Source organism: Actinia tenebrosa, unplaced genomic scaffold (genome assembly GCF_029948245.1).
Source record: "Actinia tenebrosa isolate PJP-AT-01 unplaced genomic scaffold, QUT_ActTen_1.0 PGA_scaffold0__85_contigs__length_37466705, whole genome shotgun sequence".
NCBI classification, from domain to species: Eukaryota; Metazoa; Cnidaria; class Anthozoa; order Actiniaria; family Actiniidae; genus Actinia; species Actinia tenebrosa.
In genome coordinates, this window is record NW_028292569.1 from 33,193,366 (window position 1) to 33,212,716 (window position 19,351).

General features: G+C 37.3%; 1 protein-coding gene across 1 annotated transcript; it reads right to left on the reverse strand.

The window, feature by feature from the left end:
- Positions 1 to 1,533: 1,533 nt before the first annotated feature.
- Positions 1,534 to 18,957, reverse strand: LOC116302763 (oxysterol-binding protein-related protein 9). Its single transcript, XM_089024321.1, has 24 exons — positions 18,825 to 18,957; positions 17,830 to 17,880; positions 16,272 to 16,350; positions 16,069 to 16,145; positions 15,191 to 15,301; positions 14,379 to 14,426; positions 13,609 to 13,638; positions 12,006 to 12,613; positions 11,335 to 11,381; positions 10,684 to 10,731; positions 9,783 to 9,859; positions 9,488 to 9,573; positions 8,677 to 8,758; positions 8,409 to 8,501; positions 7,567 to 7,651; positions 7,379 to 7,489; positions 7,195 to 7,258; positions 6,794 to 6,890; positions 5,835 to 5,878; positions 5,392 to 5,473; positions 4,716 to 4,807; positions 4,190 to 4,259; positions 4,050 to 4,115; positions 1,534 to 3,481 (listed from the first exon to the last, which is right to left on the reverse strand). Exons 1-24 carry the CDS (start codon positions 18,933 to 18,935, stop codon positions 3,410 to 3,412), a joined length of 2,331 nt encoding a protein of 776 aa, XP_088880447.1. The 5' UTR covers positions 18,936 to 18,957; the 3' UTR covers positions 1,534 to 3,409.
- Positions 18,958 to 19,351: the final 394 nt, after the last annotated feature.

Here is a 19,351-nt window from a genome sequence, read left to right on the forward strand (position 1 = left end):
CTTAAGGTTAATTACGTCTGGATAAAGTTTCTTTTGAGACCAGCCAAAGGGATTATGTAAGGAATCCTTTTGAACTAAGAAAATTTATGTCTTTCAATAATTTTGGTGTTCCCAGAATTTTTACAAGTTAGGAATTCACAAAAGTCATGGCCGCCATGTTGGACGATAGAACAAGAGAGGCCAGCATGGCGGCTATTGTTACACGTAGGCGATTAATTCAAAATGTTGCCACTTCTAGATTTCAAGCGACCTTTGGCTACGAGAACAAATCAATGTTTGCGTCTTTGTTGGCAAGAATTTGAATAAACGTTATTTTGTGTTATTACTAGTTAATTTAAATGCATAAAGCTCAAGACTGGAATGGTGAAGCTATTCATTCGCTTTTAATTAGTTAATTAATTAGCTGTTAGTTATTTTAATTAATCAATTAATTAGTTTATTTTATCAATAGCGCAGCGCAACCGTGACGTCATAAAAACGAAGACAAAGGCGAAATTCGGACAAACAAACTTACAAGTTTACTTTCAGCAGATAATTTTCACAGCCGATCGCAGTTAATCTTAGTTTACATGGGTTATTATTGTAACTTTAAGTAAAAATAATAAAATCGGTTCGTATAATCCTCGTAGCGGTTAAACAGAATGCAATGTTTGTCCGAATCTTTAAGCTATTTTTAGAATCAGTGCGCTGCGCTGTTTATTTATCTAATTAGTTGGTTAATTACTGGCTTTATTCTTGCATTTTATTTTGCTTGCAAGTTTCTTTTTACACGCGGGTTTTGGCCCGTTCAAAATACAGAATTTTTCTATAAAAAATCTTAAAATATATCTGTAAGAACTAAATCTAAATACTTAAGTGATTTAATTTGGCTTGTGAAAAATAAACAGGCATAATACTTAGCAGACACTAATTCCATTGTTTTTTTCCGTTTTACTTTGACTTTTAGTCACTAATTATACGACTTTGTTGCAAAGACGCGCCAGATAAATTCACTTTAGTAAATGCAGCACTTTGGAATGTAGCTCAATCTGGGGGACAACACAAAATAGGATCCAACAAGAGAAAATGAACTAAGAGAAGGAATCCCCGTGCCCCATCATGTGCACACTTTGATGCTACTTTTAGAATCATTGATGCTATTTCTAACTCGTTACCATACCCGCGCGATAATCATGCTTCCCTTTAATGCCTCGTTTTAGGACACGAAAAGCGCCATATTTCGCTACGTCCACAACAAAAACACAGGCTTTTGTTTACTGCAAGACTGGAAGCCGCCTACCCTCAAGAAATCAACCAATCAGGTTCTTCACTCAAAATATCTCCAAGCAAAAATAGCATCAAACTGTGCACATGATGGTTACAAGGCTATATAGGTAGGATTCCTTCTCTTAGTTCATATTCTCTTGGATCCAATTCTCAGGATTGAAATTCTTTTGTTTTTCCCCCCAGATGGAGCCGCTTTGACGTCACATGCAAAGGGTCTATATTTATGAGTACGAAGAGCACGACTTTTATCGACTAAACGTATTAAAGTTACGTGTTAAAAACATTTTCTTTTATTAGACCCATTGATGGATTGCAAGCATTCCCAAGAGAGTCAAAAGACAAAAGCAAGACGGCCATTGCGTTGCCGTTAACAATGTATGCTAATGAGAAATCTTTTGTTAAATGGTACCAACATGGCCTCGATGACGTAACTTATTTAACATGCATTGAATCTTTTGGTACGATATTTAAAATAATCAGACATTAAACACTGTTCAGAGATTCGCATTTAAGAGAAGAATGTCTAAATTGTGCGGTCGGTAGGTTCGAAGGAGTTTCGATTTGGTTTACGGAGACCAAATTATGATTTGAAAATACTCCCATTTCGAGTTCGCCTTTGCTCAGTCTTAGCCTCGATAGACCTCCTTGGCTTGGACGTAATGTTGTCCAATTTCAGACCACGTTTTATTTACCTTGACAATGAGATTCTTTGTTTGAGTTGTATCCATATTCATGTGTCTTCTTATGTGCAACCAAGCGCAAACCTTAAACAAAGAAAGGATACTCTAGGGAATGACACGTGGTCTGAAATGGGAAAACACTACGTCCGAGCCGAGGAGGTCTATTATGTACAAATGTTTAAGGCCCATTGTATAGTAAGTAATATACGTAGTACGGAGTAATACGAATTGATTAAATTACCACGTGTTTTGTTTGAATAGCTAAATTATAACGCACAAACAAGACTAAGGCCCCGTCCACACGTATCCGGAAATTTTTGTGTCCGTATCCGCAAATTTTACGAAAACGGATACGTGTGGACGGTGAAAACGATTCGAATACGCTGTGTGTGGACGCAAACATTTTCGTATCCGCAAAAAAATAATTTGCGGATACAAAAATTTCCGGATACGTGTGGACGGGGCCTAAGATTGAGCAAAGAGAACTCGAAACTGGATGCGAAGTGTTGGAGAACAACTCGTTCCAAGTAAAAAATACTACCGTTTTTCCATTTCTTTCCACGTGTTCTTCTCTAGAAAATCATTTCTTTAACGGTTGCGCGTAAAAAGACGCAACAATGCTATACAACTCAAAAAATAAATCTCATTCTCAATAGAATGACACGTGGTCTGTAATGGGAAAACATTACATCCAAGGTAACAAGGTCTATTAATTTTTAATGATTCAGTATGGGTACCACAGGCAAACTCTTTGGTTTCGAGAAAACGAGAGTACGAATAGGCCATTTCACGGATCCCATTACTCAACCTCAGCTTCGTCAGCGTGTAATTATTCTTTAGAATTTGACTACAGTCCACAGTAATGAAAGGAATTTACACATCAACGAACAATTGAAACACTTGAAAATTTCACAAGTTGTAGGCAATTTCTAAAGACAGTCGAGAGACAGTCCTGAGTGATCAATTTATTTCACTTGCAGGAATGCGATTTGAGTTTAGCGCCATAAAAATTTTAACGCTAATTTTTAATGTTTGGCGTGTAGTTGTAATTTATTTAACGGCTAAAAAAGTTGGTAAATTTGGGGACTTCTTATAATAGGTCACGTGATCTATCCCTAAATATAAAACTAAATATGTTATTAGGAATTTCATAACAATATGCGCTGCGCAGCAACCTCTTGCCATTCAACACATTTTCACAACCAATTTTATATCCTTAAATTGCCATTCCCGACTCCCATCTTCTGTATCATGACCTGAAAGTTCGCATTCGAGATGGTCCTCCTCTTTCTGGGATTCGTTTGAATACAAAGTGACCCAGGAGTGCAAGTTCCTAATTCCTTAAATTGCATCTTTCTTTGGATTTGTTGCGTTTCAGATTTCCTTGTTCCTTTTGAGCTTCGAATTACATTAATAAAATAATTCAAAATATTTGTAACAATTTTCAGAATTTCCTATGAATTTCAGCTTTCCTTATTTAGAATCTTCTGTAGCGGTTTATCGTACAGCCAATGACCTCCTACATCGTGGAATAACTAAAAGATTAAGAGAAAAAGTTAACAAAATTAAACTTGTAGAACAACCTCTATTGGGCAACCACCTACTAAACAGCCAACCTCTCTACAACGGCCAGCTGGCAAGTCTCAAAGAAGGTCTTTACACAACAAATGGATCGTATTCTCTTTTTGGATCTGTTTTGCTACCCTTTTGATAGGTACTAAGGATTTTTGTATCCCCTTGGCGTACCACAGAGATCTGTTTTGGTTCCCTTTTACTACGTGCCAATACCAAGGATATTTGTATACCCAGGTGTACCACAGCGGTCTATTTGGGTCCCCTTCTAATAAGCACAAAGGATATCTGCATACCCATGGCATACCCCAGAGGTCTGTTTTGGTCCCCTTTTAATAAGTATCAAGGATATTTCTATACCAAGGTGTACCACAGTGTTCTAGGTTGGTCCCTTTCCAACAAAGACAAATAATATCTGTATACGTAGGCGTGCCTCAAAGGTCTTTTTTTGGTCCCCTTCTATATCTGTATACCGAGGCGTGCCATGGCGGTCTATATAGTTCCCCTTCTTAAAAGATATGCTTACTATACCTTGGTTTCCCAATTTAATCCTTTTTCTTTTCTTTCTCTTGCTTCTGCTCTTTGCCTTTCCTCGAGCTAAGTAATAATTGAACGTTTTGGTTAGGCTTGGTTAGGTTTTGAAATGTCTCGATCGTTTAAAAGCATATTACCTTGTGTTTGCTTTCTGTCGCTTTATCTACGTTGGAATGTTTCAAGTTATAAGTCACATCTTTCCACAATCTAAAAAAATAACAAACAGAAAGTTTGAATCTAAGAGGAAGGAGGAAGAAACGGCACGTGGAATACACGTGGAATGCATGTGGAAAGCACGTGGAATGCTCATGGAATACACGTGGAAAGCACGTGGAAAGCACGTGGAAAGCACGTGGAAAGCACGTGGAATGCATGTGGAAAGCACGTGGAATGCACGTGGAATGCACGTGGAAAGCACGTGGAAAGCACGTGGAAAGCACTTGGAATGCACGTGGAATGCTCATGAAATACACGTGGAATACACGCGGAATGCACGCGGACAGCACGTGGAAAGCACTTGGAATGCACGTGGAATGCTCATGGAATACAAGTGGAATGCACGTGGAATGCATGTGGAAAGAACGTGGAATACAAGTGGAATGCACGTGGGAAGAAAAGACAGAGAGAAAAAGATGGGATAAAGGAGTTGTCAGCATCACTTACCTCTTTGACTCGTACTCTCCCTGTTTTTCGATTTTCTTGACTAGCTTTCTATAGGTAGGGAAATTCTTCGCGTCTATGAAGAGTTCTTCCTCCTGGAAGCACATAAATGAAGTGGTCTTTGTTTAGACTGGACAATAGCCTGATGTAGCTATAAACACAATCATCATCTTCATCCTGATCATTGTCATCATCATCATCATCATCCTCATCGTTATTATCATTATCAATAACATCGTTTTCTAACATTAGCAGCAGCAAAAGAACTACTTCCAATACTCCAGTATTAAATCGTCTGTTGCTCAGGGTTAGCCTCGATATTGTGTAGAATATATAATTGTATCTACACTTCTCATCAACGACACAGTTGTTCAGGAAAAACCTGTTTATTGAAGATATGCCACCGCCCTCCCCACTCCCCCCAGTGCAATCACTGCAAAGATCTGGCCAGAGATTTATCACATGTACAAGTGAAGGTCCGTGGAGTTTTAAAGTGTTTGTATTTTTAAGTTTCGCATTCTTTACTTTATCCACGTTGGTATTTGTGAATATTCTGACTTACTTATTACCATCCCCATTATCGTCAACATCGTCAACATTTTCAACATCACACAACGTTTTCCCGAGATAAGGATGAGGCCATGGTTTAACAATCATTATAATTATCTAATGATCTTACCTCTTTATCAGCGTACTTAGCGAACATCAGTCCATTCCATTCACCATTGATAGTCAGGAATGGTTTCTTCTCATTTGGCGCCCTGGTTAGAAGGATAGTAAAACAATAGACCTTTCGTTAACTATGGTTTTTCAATTCATACTGGTCCGTGTCATTCTCTTGAGAATAAAATTTTTTCTTTCATTTGTATCCATATTCAACTTTCTTCTAATGCACTACCGATAAACAAAGAAATGATACTCTAGCGAATGACATGTGGGCTAAAATGGGAAAACCTGTTGGAGTTTTGAAGTTTTGAAGTTTTAAGTCCTTGAACGACCAAGGCGCTCGATACAACTCCTCATCCAGTGAAAATGCTTCGACATGACACCGTCACACGGTCACGCCATTTTCGTAACGCAAGATTTTTATATTTATAATGAATCTTCATGGTTGTCACTTACAATACTTCACAAGTCACGCGGTGTTTCTTTCCTCCATAAAATGGCTAAAATAGAAAAAATTTAAAATAATTATTACAAGAAGAATGCTTCATCATAGGACAAAAAGGCATGAGCAGTTTGTGTTACAATTTCACGTCATAGCATGGCACATGGCAAATGGCCACCGACGTCAAGTCATGTCACGCAACGTCACGTCATGGCACTGCACAGTTTTTATTTTGTCGTTGTCTTTGTCGTTTGTTTACTAGCGCTTAGAACAGATTTGTATTTGCGCTTTATAAATAAATATTATTATTATTATTATTATATTATTAATGATTGGCATGGTATGTCACAGTAAAAATAATGAATCGTGGCAAGGCACATTATGGAACTTCAACTCACACCACGTCATGGAAGTTCACTTTATGTCACGTCCCGTTAAGTCATCGCATGGCATGACATGACATAGTAAGAAACAGTGTGTTTCACGACACGACAAGGCACAGCATAACACGTCAGAAACCGTGTAACGCAACGTCAAGTCATAGCAGCTCACGTGATGATACGTCACGTCATGACACTACACGGCGCGTTCGAACCGTACATTACAAATCACACATGTTTGACATTATTTTGAAGACAACAGACTCATTTGCACAGGCTTATCGTTTATAAGTCATTAAAAGTCAGTGGGATTTCAAAACATTGGTATTGTTCAAGCTGCACCTCTTTACATTACAGCTAACGTTTGAGAATGATTTGCTCTTAAGCGAGGTTACGCCACTGCAGATGAGTCGTAAGTCATAAAACAAGCGGTATTAACTAAACGAGAGAAGGGATTTTTTGGTTAACTGTGAGAGTGGATGCCTCAACTTTTATAGTAGTTCCCTCTTTTTATTTCAGGAATTTCAACCATAAAACACAGGTTGAAATACAGGAGGTTGAAACACAGAAGATTGACGTTCATGGTTTTTTACCTTACAGTGGAATTGTATCGAAGCGCTGTATCCAGATTTAGCACAAGTTATAGTGCTTTTACCACCAATCTCCATCCACGGGACTGTGAGAATCGACCTTTAAAAAAGACGAGATATTGGGCTCCCTGTGTCATAATAAACGATCCTTTATCCATGCGCATGCGCATAAGGCATACCGCTCGCAAAAGAAAGAAGTTCGTCCCTAGGTGTCAGGTTGTACTAGTTTCGACTTGTATCACAGGTATCCCAATAGATCTACTTTCTATAAGCCTTGATTTGCACGCATAGGGTATACCATTATATAGGAATTAGAAGTATAAAGCCATTTATATAAAGCCTGTTCCCAGTGCCCGTTTCAATGTTATTTTTTACTCGTGCCACAGATATCCCAATATACCTACCTTCCATAACCGTTGGGAAAGGTTAAGACATACTCTTCGTCATGTGGTATAACAGATACGCAGCCTTAAATTAAACCATAATAAAATTAATAGTATTTCTTTAAAAAATTCGTGATCATTCAATCACAATTTAATGGGTTTCCTGTGGTATAGGAAGAGGGGGAAAACAAGGGATGGTATTTACCTTGGCCAACATTTTCTACTCCAATAGATAAACCCAGAAACTTAGACTTGGTCCAAATGTGAGCGCCAAATGAGATTTTCTTGGTACGATTTTCGGCGTAGAAAGCTGAGACTGTAGAGCAAAACATTCAATGAAAGTATTAAGAGAAAGTTTTAGGTCTATTGGATAATAGGGAGAGTGTGACATACTGGGTGGATGGTGTGACACTTGCTCGGCTAAAAATGTCACGTCATCTTTTGATGCCCATGGAACAGGACCATCTTTGACAGGCGTCTGGGGAATAGAAAAGAAACGTTAATGAAGATTATTCATTTTAAACTTATTGTTAGCTGTCACTGACAAGTTAAGTGGAGTGGTGAGGTATGGTGAAATGCTGTTTGATCCTGATGTGTGGTGTGGTGTGGTGTGTTGTGGTAAGGTATTGTGTGGTATGGTGTGTTGTGATGAAGTGTTGTGCGTTGTAGTGTTGCGTGGTGGGGCGAGGTGGGGTAGGGTGGGCGTTGTATGATGTTGTGTAATGTGGTGTGATGTGGTGTGGTGTGGTGTGATGTGGTGTGGTGTGGTGTGTTGTGGTGTGGTGTGATGTGGTGTGGTGTGGTGTGATGTGGTGTGGTGTGATATGATGTGGTGCGGTATGGTGTGTTGCGTTGTGATGTGGTGTGGTGTGGTGTGGTGTGATGTGGTGTGGTGTGATGTCATGTGGTGTGGTGTGGTGTGATGTGGTGTGGTGTGGTGTGGTGTGGCACTGTGATGTGATGTGGTGTGACGTGGTGTAGTAATGTGATGTGGTGTGGCGTGGTGTGGTGTGGTGTGGAGTGGCGTGGTGTGGCGTGGTGTGTTGTGATGTGTTGCAATCTGGTGTGGTGTTGTATGGTGTGGTGTTGTATGATGGGGTGTGGTATGGTGGGGTGTGGTGTGGTGTGGTGTGGTGTGGTGTGGCGTAGTTTGGTGTGGTGTGGTGTGGTGTTACATAGGGTGACATGTGTTTTACATGGCCCTTCTTTGTGTTCTGCTAGTCTGCTGGCTTTACCTTATCTCTAGTAGAAGCATATTCCGGTAGAGTCCAAAAACAACGAAACGTCTCTCCCAGAATAGGATTATAGGGTTTCTTTGCTACCGAACCCTGGAAGAACAAACATTCACATGTAAAAAAATGTTTTACAGTATTGCATACACTGTTTCCATAAGTCGTAGTTTTCGCACCTTCGTTTTCCTGGTGGTCGCTCAACAAGTTTGCACCCATGAGCGACCGAAAAAAAATTGGCATAGGGAATTTACTAAGGTTGAATGACATTTACTTTTCTCCCAGCACTCATCGCAGACAGGTACCATCTGAGAACTTGTATGATTCTCTCTTCTGGTGTTTTCTTATCGACGATTCTATGAAAAATAACAGCAGCATAAGCATCATCATTATAATTGCGCGCCTGACGCAAAATGTTTATGTTGTTAGGCATTTCTAATCGACATGAGCGAGTCTTGACGACTGCAGACATTTCCACTGATGTAGAGACTCAGCAGCCTCGCAATGCTGTATTTAGCGCTGTATGTCTTATATTTATTAAGCTGTAAGACACAGTTATTATTGTGTACATTTGGTGTACAGCTCTTTGATATTACCATCATCACCATCCCAACACCATCCCACCACCATCACCAACATCATCATTTCCCCCACCATCACTTCACCATCATTCCCATCACCATCATCACCATCAACACCATCATCGTTATCATCATCACCGTCATCCCCATCATCATCATTGCCATCACATCGTCCCCATCATCATCATCATCATCATCATTATCACCACCATCACATCGCCATCATCATCAACATCATCATCATCATTATCACCATCATTATCATACTCATCATCAACATCATCATCACTATCATCATCACCATCATCATCATCACCATCAACATCATTGCCATCACATCCCCATCATCATCTTCGACATCATCACCATCATCATCATCATCACCATCATACTGTCATAATCATCAATAATCACCACAAATATATTACACAAGTAACAATAATATAAACCTAAAAACAACACCTTCACAAAATACGGCACAGCTAAGCAATCCTTCATACTTACCCTACAAAGAGGTCAGGATGAGAAAAGAAATCTGCATACATCTCTAATAAAGACCTTGTTTCCAAGATAAATGTTGGCAGCACAACCTAAAATAGATGATGACAATCAGAAGAGTTTACTTGATACGAATAACTTGAGCACAGATCGAACCCTGAAACAACCTCTGGGCTGAACTATGTCAGGCATGGCTAACTCAGAGATCAAACCCTGAAACAACTTCTGGACTGAAAAGATGTGTCAATCATGTGCTATCAAAATCTGAGGAACGTATGAGCAAGAGACGAATTATCTTTACCTTTGTCAGATCCATTCCTAGCCTGACTTGTGATAACAAATGAGTAATAACACTACTATGTTGCTCTACTGCATCAGCTGAAAGACAGGACATCATCATAAATACATTGATTCCATTGAGAAATATTTAAACAATGAAAAACAAACTTCAAAACCGGTTCCCATGTGATGCCTTTCTGGGGAACAGTAACCCATCCAACACCCCCTTGAAATCGTTTTGGACCCACCACTGTTTTTCATGTCTATAATATGGATTGACCAAATATAAGGGATACTTGGTGGAATTTGGTCTTAAGGCATATTTGGATATCCTAAATATTATTAGGGCTATTGGTATAACATTCTTGATATGTAGAGATTAACACATGTTAAGAGCTTGATATTGTTTGTATTCACGAGTTTCCATATCATATTGTGAACAAGCGAGTCTGCAAGCAAGCAAGTTGAACGATGTAATATTGAGAACTTGAGAATAAAAAAGATATCAGGCTCTTAGCATGCAGCTAATTCGTTTATTACGCGATTAGGTTCGATACAATAACGATGAAACTCACAGTTTACAGTTTACCATGTAATAGGTGTAGCCGAGTGATTGTATATTTGATACAACACGGACACGAATACTGTATATGACTTATCAAACGTCTAGGTTAGCTCCTTTGTGTTTCACTAAAATTTTCAAAATTAAAGTGAATTTGACCAAGAAAAACCAACTTAAAGTTTATGCAAATGAACACAGTTTTGTATCAGATTTACAACACTCTTCACGGTCGTGATTTCTTTTGTGTTTTCCTCATGCATTATTCATGAGTTTGATAATAAGTGATATCGTATCATTTCAGTGATATGGCTTTATCTCACTGATAGGGAAGACAAATCTGTAATAAAACTAAATATCTCACCTCCTAACTCTTTCCCATACACATCCTCATCCATTGGCTCATATTCGTCTTCATAACAAGAAAAAAGGTTCAGATATTTTAAAATGATAATTAAGTAAAATATTAGACTGCTTAAGGTGAACAGTTACCACAGTTTTCATGCGCTATGCGCTGATTGAGATAGTTGTCATGTTTATGAGCATTAGACAACTGTCAATCAAATAAGTCGACAGTAATGTCAAGGTAAAGGAACTGTATTCCAACAATTTACTTGAATGACAGTAATCTAAACAGTGGTAAGCTACAGTGTAAGTCTTTGGAATGTGACGTTCAATACCCATTTATATCCATACCCCACCATGGATAAATTAAGATATTACCAGGGGTGGGGGGTCAGAGGAAAAAACAAAATTACAAGTTTCGTATGGAAGAAAGTTGGACATTCCAGAGGGGTGGGGGGAGCTTTTTTCAAATATCCTCCATGGTGGGGTATGGAAATTTTCTGGAACCAGACAAATGGAATTTAAAAGTTGATATTTGAAGAGGGAGGTAAACTGGAGAAACTAGAAAAAAAACTCTAGGAACACAGGAGAGAACCTACAAGCAACTTGACGGGTAAGGTCTGGGGGTCTGAACATGTGACACAGCTATGATGAAATATATGGTACTCACCTTCATCATCTAGGATTGCAACTTGTAAGGAAGCTGGTTTTTGAGAACTGAAGGGAAAGAATAAGAAAGAAGAATAAAGTGTCTATAAGTTGAGGCCCTCTGTGGCAACAAAATGGCATCTTTTTAGGATGTAAGAGGTAATTCAAAATTGATTTTTCTTGTAAAAATAACGTAAGAAGTAATGGTTGTTCTTTCTTTTTGTAAAACATAATGCCGGTTTTTGAAGTTTTTGGGGGCTTTCAGCCCAGTGGAAAGACTGTACTTGATATCACCAATATCCTATTTTGTGGCGATGGCAAACTCTACAATTCTGTGCATGCTATAGAGCATTTTCTCATGACGTCACAGTGCCCATGTTGATGTACCAAAGTACAATACATTTTTTATCCTTGGAGAAATGAACGCTATTGCTTATTATTATGTAGTTAGGATAGTACATGCACGCTGATTGGTCAAAAACTGTACTTCATTAGTGAACGCACGTGTGAAGTGCTGCTGGACCCTGAGACCATCTTTCTTTTTACATAAATAAATTTAATACCAAAATAAAATTAGTGACTAAATAAAATAAAACAAATTAAACGGCCGTTTAAAAAGAAAAGAAAAAAAAAGAAAGGGTCCAGGGTCTAATATTAAAGTGTTAAAGTGCATCATTCTAAATTCCACAATACCTTGTTACATCTTTCTGTTCAATACTTTGGTTCTCTGAAAACTCTGATGCGTCAAAAAACTCCACATCTTCTTCGTCACTACTGGAATACGACGCAAGTGGTACACTAACATCACCAACTACAGGAGAGGCTATAGCATATGTAACATGAGAGGTAAAATCTGGAATATTTGGACGAGCGGTACAATTTTCCACGGGTGTGACAGAAGTGTCGAAATTTAAAGTTGCTACCTCTGTCGTTGGAGTAGTTAGTTCCAAACTTGATTTCGACATTACGCTCTTAAGTTTTTTTTCATCATCATTTTCGTTTTCATTTGAAGGTGACTGTTTTTCAAGAGATAGCGATGATTCGCTTTTGCTCTGTCGCATTGTCCGTCTTTCGGGAGAGGTGTCATTTTTTCTCTCGCCTGAGGTAATAGACGAAGAAATATCACTGGGGATCTGATTTTGAACAAGGTTACTCTTTGATTGATCTCCTTCAGAATAATGGTCACTGACGATGTCCAGCAAGGGTTGGGTGTCCTGTGGTGCCTTGGGAATAGATTTTTCGCATTCTTCTTTAATTGAGTACATTAGTTGTAAACATTTGCCAACAGAATCCAACATGTTCTGAAAAGCAAATTAAAGCACCTCGTATGTCAGCTCGATCTTTAGGGTGTAATTCATAGCTCTATCATCCATACCCCCCCCCCCCCCCCCCCCCGTGAAGGGAGATTCAAATTTCCAAGGGGAGGGGAGGATCATCTCAGGAGGCAAAACTTTTTATGTGATGTCTGAGGCATAAGTAAGGAATCAAAACTGGGAGAACATATGTAGCAAACAGTTGATGTGATGTAGTATTGATCATACAATACAATCAATACAATCACACCTAATACAATAGATAGAATGACAATATACAACAGATTTTCTAAATACATTACATCAACTGAGTGCTACGTAGGTTCTCCCAATCAAAATTAAAGACTCTCTGTACACATAATGTGAAAACACACCTCTTTAATGACTTGGGTGTAATGTTTGTAACCCATGTTAGACCAACTGTCATTCTCTTGAGAAAAAGATCCTTTGTTTGAGTTGTATTGTATCATATTCCTGTTTATCATGCATGCACTCTTAAAAAACCTTCGGGAAAATGGCATGAACAGGGCGTACGGCTTTGAGTGAGCAGGGCTGTACGAATCTGTACCGCACTGCTCGAATCCGTGCAAATATTTTCCTGTACGGCACTTCCACTCAGTCAATAAGTACATAGTTTTCTCGTGTGCAATCATTAGACAAAAAAATGATACTCTAGGGAATGACAAGTGGTCTGGAATGGGAAAACATTAGGTCCAAGGAAGAGAGGTATATTGTCTTTCTATTATCTTGAAAAAGTACAAATTTGAATAAAAAATGAATATATGTCATGCTCTCGAGAATAAGATTCTTGTTTGAGTCGTATCCATATTCATGTGCCTTCTCATGCACAACCGTGAAACAAAGAAATGATACTCTAGGGAGCGACAAGCGGTCTGAAATGGGAAAACATTGTCACCTAATGTCAGTTAATTTCTTTATAGTATCTCTACATACACTTCTTGATTACTTAATACTCTACTTACTTCTGATGACTCCTTGAGTACAGCATATCTCTGCAACAACAGAACAAAAATATTTTCTTCAAAACAATAACTTGACGACTTTAAAACAATTTGTGTTCATTTAGCAAAGCGACATCCATACAGCAGATAAAGTCATCTAGTGACAAAAATAATAAGTCTATTGGATTGAAATTCTTGAAATTTTTACTGTAAATTGAAAAAACATTGATTTCCTGGTAATAATTTCATGTTCTAGACGAATACAATGCATATATTGTATAGTAGTGTATTGTTTTATATTGTATGCATTGTGTTGTCTTCTATTGTTGCTCAATTATTTCTAGAAAATGAACGTACTTCCAATTTCCTGCTATATAATATTTATAGTATTTCAAAAAAAATTTGAATTTTTGCATAAAATACTTAATGAAATTAGAATAAATATTTAATAAGTTGAAAGCTTTAACCTGCTAGACACAGTAGTGCTTTATTGAATAAAAACAACAAAATAAATAAGTAGTCCTTCTTGGCTAGAGTGGATGCAATTAAACCATGAAATAAAAATCAAACTAAATACTAACTAATAGTATCTATTTAGTGACTAATAGTTGCTATCACTCAACCAGAACATTTGTTAAACAAAAGACACAAATGGTCTCTTGTGGATTTGTCTTTGTATGATGAATGTTCTGGTTGAGTGATAGCAACTATTAGTCACTAAGTAGATAGTATTTACTTTGATTTTATTGAAATATAAAGTTCTCCAAAAATAAAAAACTCCAAAATCTTACTTGTGATAAATGACTGTCAACATCAGCATTTATCTGATTTTTCATTATCTGCAAAGGAACATACATGTAGGATTGATGAATTATGTCATTATATGTGTAGCATAGTTTGCAAAATTCCCATATGACCCTCCCCTCTCTCTGGAACCCACTTTTTGACCCAGTTGTCCCAGTCCCCACTCACCTCCCCACCCCTCCCCCATGGTTTTGTTATGTCAAGCTACAAATTGGATGAGTAAGAATTAATTTGCCAGTATATACAGACATTTCTAGTCTACCAGTTTTAGAAAATGGTCATAAAGTACAGGGGGGAAGGTGGAGGAGGGGTCGGTTAAAAACAGGGGTGGCAGTCACACAATTTTGAACTTATTAAAAGTTGTGTAATTTGCATTTCCTGCATGGAAACGTGGGAGATTATTATTCTTTTAACCTTGTTTTATACTGGTCCAGCAAAAAAATAGAGCTCTGTTGACACTGAAATGGGGCTACCCTTAGTAAATGAGTCTGTGATCAACCAACACAATTCTGATTTGGAAACTCAAGCAATAAATAGGACGTTTGCATGATGGCATCATTTGACTCCCACTACCAAGATGCTTCGTGAATTTTCTTTCTTATTTAAATTTATACTCCCTCATGAGAATAGTAAGACAATTGGTGAAAATTAACTGAACAAAAGAAAGAGTGCAAGGGATTGTGGTATAACTAGGTCAATGGTGTCATCGTGCAAATGTTGTTATATAACTCCAGTATGTTTGATGTGTTGTTCCCTTCCTCCCCATTTACAGATTAAATCCTCTAAAGATTTTAGATACCTTGATTTGATTGGTTAATATTTTGTAATAAGCTTCAGTCTCTGCTAGTCTTTGATCAAGACTTTCTCTTGTTGGGTCAAAATGCTCAAAATCTTTCCCGATCACCACTCTCTGGTTGATGAAAAAAGAACGGAAAAGATAATGAAACAGCAATACTGGAAGGCTTTGAATAGTTTGCTAGCTACAGTGTAATGTTTTAAATTAAGACCTCTTTAGCTTGGACCTCTCTAGCTTGTGTAGTTCCAGAAATTATCCATTCCCACCCCACAGAGGAATTTGGAATTTCCTAAGAGTAGGGGGGTCAGAGAAAGAACAAAAATTACAGAGTTTGTATGGAAGAATATTGGAATTTCCAGGGGGTAGGGGGGGGTGTCTTTAAAAAATTCCTCCATGAGGGGGGTATGGATAATTTCTGGAACTACACATTAATTGAGCCAAATGGTCCAAGCAGCAAGAACTTGATTATGACTTTGATAAAGATCGTTAAACTCTTAATTGACAGCTTTTGACGTTGCCAAATGCCATCCGCAGAAAGTGAAGTACAAATGTACACTTGTACTTCACTTTCTGAGGACATCGTTTGACAACGTCGAAAACCTGTCAATTACAAGTTTAACGATTTTTATCAAAGTTATAAACTAAACATTTCTGACCACACACATGTGCGATTCTCTTCTTGAAAAATATAAGTTTGTGTCTTCGAGATGTATCCATATTCATGTGTCTTCTCATCATGTACAACCATTTAACAACATGTAGCCAAATTTCCATTTTTGTTTTGTTTTGTTATTGCTTGTTGAAATAAAATGAATTTCATATCGAGTTTTTTCGGCCATATGTGAACCCTGAATAAAGATTACTTCTTTACTCTTGCTTACCTTCCTAACTTGAGAATGTCTTTTTATCGTATCTTCTAGTCCTCGAATCCATTGCTCACGTTCTTCTGAATCGCGAGCTAAAAAATAAAGGAATGTGGACTGACGTTCTAAAATTAGTTTCAACAATTGGCTTAATAAGGAAAACTTGCTGAATGTTTTCATTTATAACTTTCATTTCTGTTGGTTTATTCTATTGTAAATACCTTGAAAATGAAATGTTTTTTGGTCACAGCTGATGGTGAAAGTACTGTCATCTTCATCATCAATTCCTAAGTTTGCACCCTAAGAAAACAATTTTGAGTTTATATGTAAATTTAGTCGACAATAATAATTAGAAGAACAATCTAAATTTAATAGAAAATGTCACATTTTTTTTCTCTCTCTCTCTTTTCTTCATCAAAAACATTCAAATGCCATATAAATAGTAGGGGAGGAGGTCGGTAACAAAAAATAAATAAATAAATAAAAAATAATAATAATAATGAAAAAAAGCAACATGAATAGTAAAAATATCAATATATGTATATTATTGTAAATAAATAAAACACCCACTTTAAAAAAAAATGTGAGAGGAGGAGGTAAGCAAAAAAAAAAAACGTGTATGAGAAATACAAGGAAAAGAGACAGAAAATGTTATGTATAGCTTTTTGTGTATATCTGTATATTGTAAAGTGACACGTCTTTGTTTTAAGTATTTATTATTTAAGAAAAAAATTTTTTTAAATGTAAATTTAGTAATGTATGGTAAAAATTAAAGTTTGTTGTGCACTACTGAAGCCATCCAATATACATGCATCATTTTGTACTAGTTTCAGGCACGAAATTAACTTTTAAATTAAGTTTTGTTCTCATTAGCAAAAATTTCAAAGTCACTAGCGATTGGACATGGCGAATAAAAGATTTACTATCTTGATGTGGGTTCTAAACTTTTCAGTCCTTCAATTTCTGGACTGTGGTAATACTTGCAAAACTTAGCTAGGACTTTAAATTTTTTATCACTTGAAAATAAAAATACGAAATTTCACCCGCATTTTGCTAGTTTGCAAGCGCTTTTTTCGTGCCCTGTAGCCCAGTAGTTTATCCTTTGCTTGAATCTGACTGGCTAACACTTTTTCCCTTTTTCCATACTAGTCTCTCATATTTTAAAAACTTAGCACCCCCCCCCCCTCCCCCTTCCCACACTTTCCTCGCACACACTTTTTAGCCCGGGGGGGGGGGGGGGGGGGGGGGGACTCCGCAAGAATTCGGGTAGGGGTGTTCCGCTGGGATTCTGAAAAGGGTACCCTGTTTATGATAAACAAAACTCAAATTTGTGGACCCTGTTTGTGACAAAAGATTAATTTTATTACACTGAGTTCCTGTTTCAATTATCCTGTCATCTCGCGTATCGTTTTTTGACAACCATAATAACCAGTTTCGGTCAATACGAAAGTAGAAACCTTGATCATGACAGGAAACTCTGGAAGAACTTGGAACTTGAGTGAAATTGCATACCTTGTTTATGACAAGAAGCTCGAAAAACCATACCCTGTTCAGTGGATCATCCCCGTATAGTCCATATATGGGAGTACCCTCCCCCGGGCTTTTTAGAATGGTTTGTGGACTCTGTACCCTGATATTCAGTCTAAAATCATACTAAAAAACCATTATATGCCTCAGGTTCAGTGATTATGGTAAATAAATTTATTTAGTCAAATCCAACTAGTGGTCTATCATCAATGCTGAGTTCTGATATTCATTTCTAAGTATATTTTGTCTAACCTTTAATCGTAAGCAGCCCCGTCTTGCACCTCTCATCATTTTTTCCTTGGACTAAATAAATATACAAAAATAATTGATAAAATAATTAAAAAATTGTTACATTACCATAACTCTGCCTTTTGAGCATTAACTGTCGTATGATACAGATTCTGTTGGATTGTGCTACAGTTGACAAAATGTCGGACATTGCTCATGGATTCCCATATTATTTAATTAGTTCGTTTATCTGTTTCTCTAACAGCAGCAAGAAAAGATGTAATCAAGTAAGAACAATTATATTTTGCTTGTATTTAGGAATAAAAACATCAAGTAAATAATTTATTTAAAAGTTGGTACATTCATACCGAAATCTGAGAACAATGTCCAAACTTTTTGGTGATTAAAGGCAGTCAAATAAAATTTATATCACGTGATGGCTAGCAACGAAGTGCTGAATTTGAAAGGACAGGTAGCTAGTGGTACATGTTATAGCATCGGCTCTCTCTGTATTTTTCTTTTCCTTGGACCCCCCTCCCCCCTGGAATTTTCGATTTTCTGACCTATTTTCTGGAACCACACACTTTATGATAGGCAAAAGTCTGGTCTCCAAAATTTATCAAACTTAATTTAACTTTTTTCAGGTTATTTACAACTTAACTTGGTAATCAAACTTCAGCGTCTAATATTTTAAAGACTTCATAATTAGTTTGTATTTTATTGTCATTTCTAATCAATTGATGTAGCATTAATAATCTATTAGTTTGTGGCATCCAATTAAGAATGTTCTTTTACAAAATTTAATTTTTCTGGGACTCGTGGTTTTTCATATGAAGATAAGATATTATAAAAACCTATTCAAAATTTGAAACAAAGATTAAAATCGTGGGTAAAGACAGACTTATGTCATTTTCACTAAAATGAAGATAAGAGTTAAGCTTATTAATGATGACAGACTACGATTTGAGGTCTCTAAAAAATATCGAACAAAGGGTAGAATGGCTTAACATTGTACTTACCGTGTAATAAGACAATAGACCCGTATTGTCGTCCAAAACAAACCATCTGTATTGCCATCCTTTGACTACATTCGTCCATTTAGACAGAGGACCTTCCATTACGACCGCCATCTTGGATCACTTTGGAGCTCAGCTGATGTGACGTCATCCTTCGCATCCAGGCCTTTTTTGGATGTCGATTGTCACGCTTTGGTCACGCATAACGTCACGCATGTCGCACGAATGAGAGATCTATCACGATAAACTTCACGAAAATCCCAGTCAGAGTATTACGAGGTAAATAAGCCAAAAAATAAAAATTAAAAAAAAAAAAAAAGGGTTTTAAGTAGCCTGCGTCACATCCGTAATTTTCTTACGAAGAAAATTCCAGATGTGACGCAGGCTAGTTTTAAGATGTTCAATTGAAAAAAAGTTTTTTGGGGTGGGGGTGGGGCATTTTTTGTCACATTTCCCAACCCCTTAGAACATTCCCACCCCTTGGAAATTTCAATCCCCCTCTGATGGGGAGATCGAGGTATGGATATTTT

Coding starts and splice junctions, on each gene's coding strand:
- LOC116302763 (XM_089024321.1), bottom strand. CDS start 18,935: ATGGCGGTCGTAATGGAAGGTCCTCTGTCTAAATGGACGAATGTAGTC. Junction 15,302..16,068: donor GACATTCTCAAGTTAGGAAG/GTAAGCAAGAGT, acceptor TTCATCAACCAG/AGAGTGGTGATCGGGAAAGA. Junction 6,891..7,194: donor TTTCCCAACGGTTATGGAAG/GTAGGTATATTG, acceptor TCTTTTTTAAAG/GTCGATTCTCACAGTCCCGT.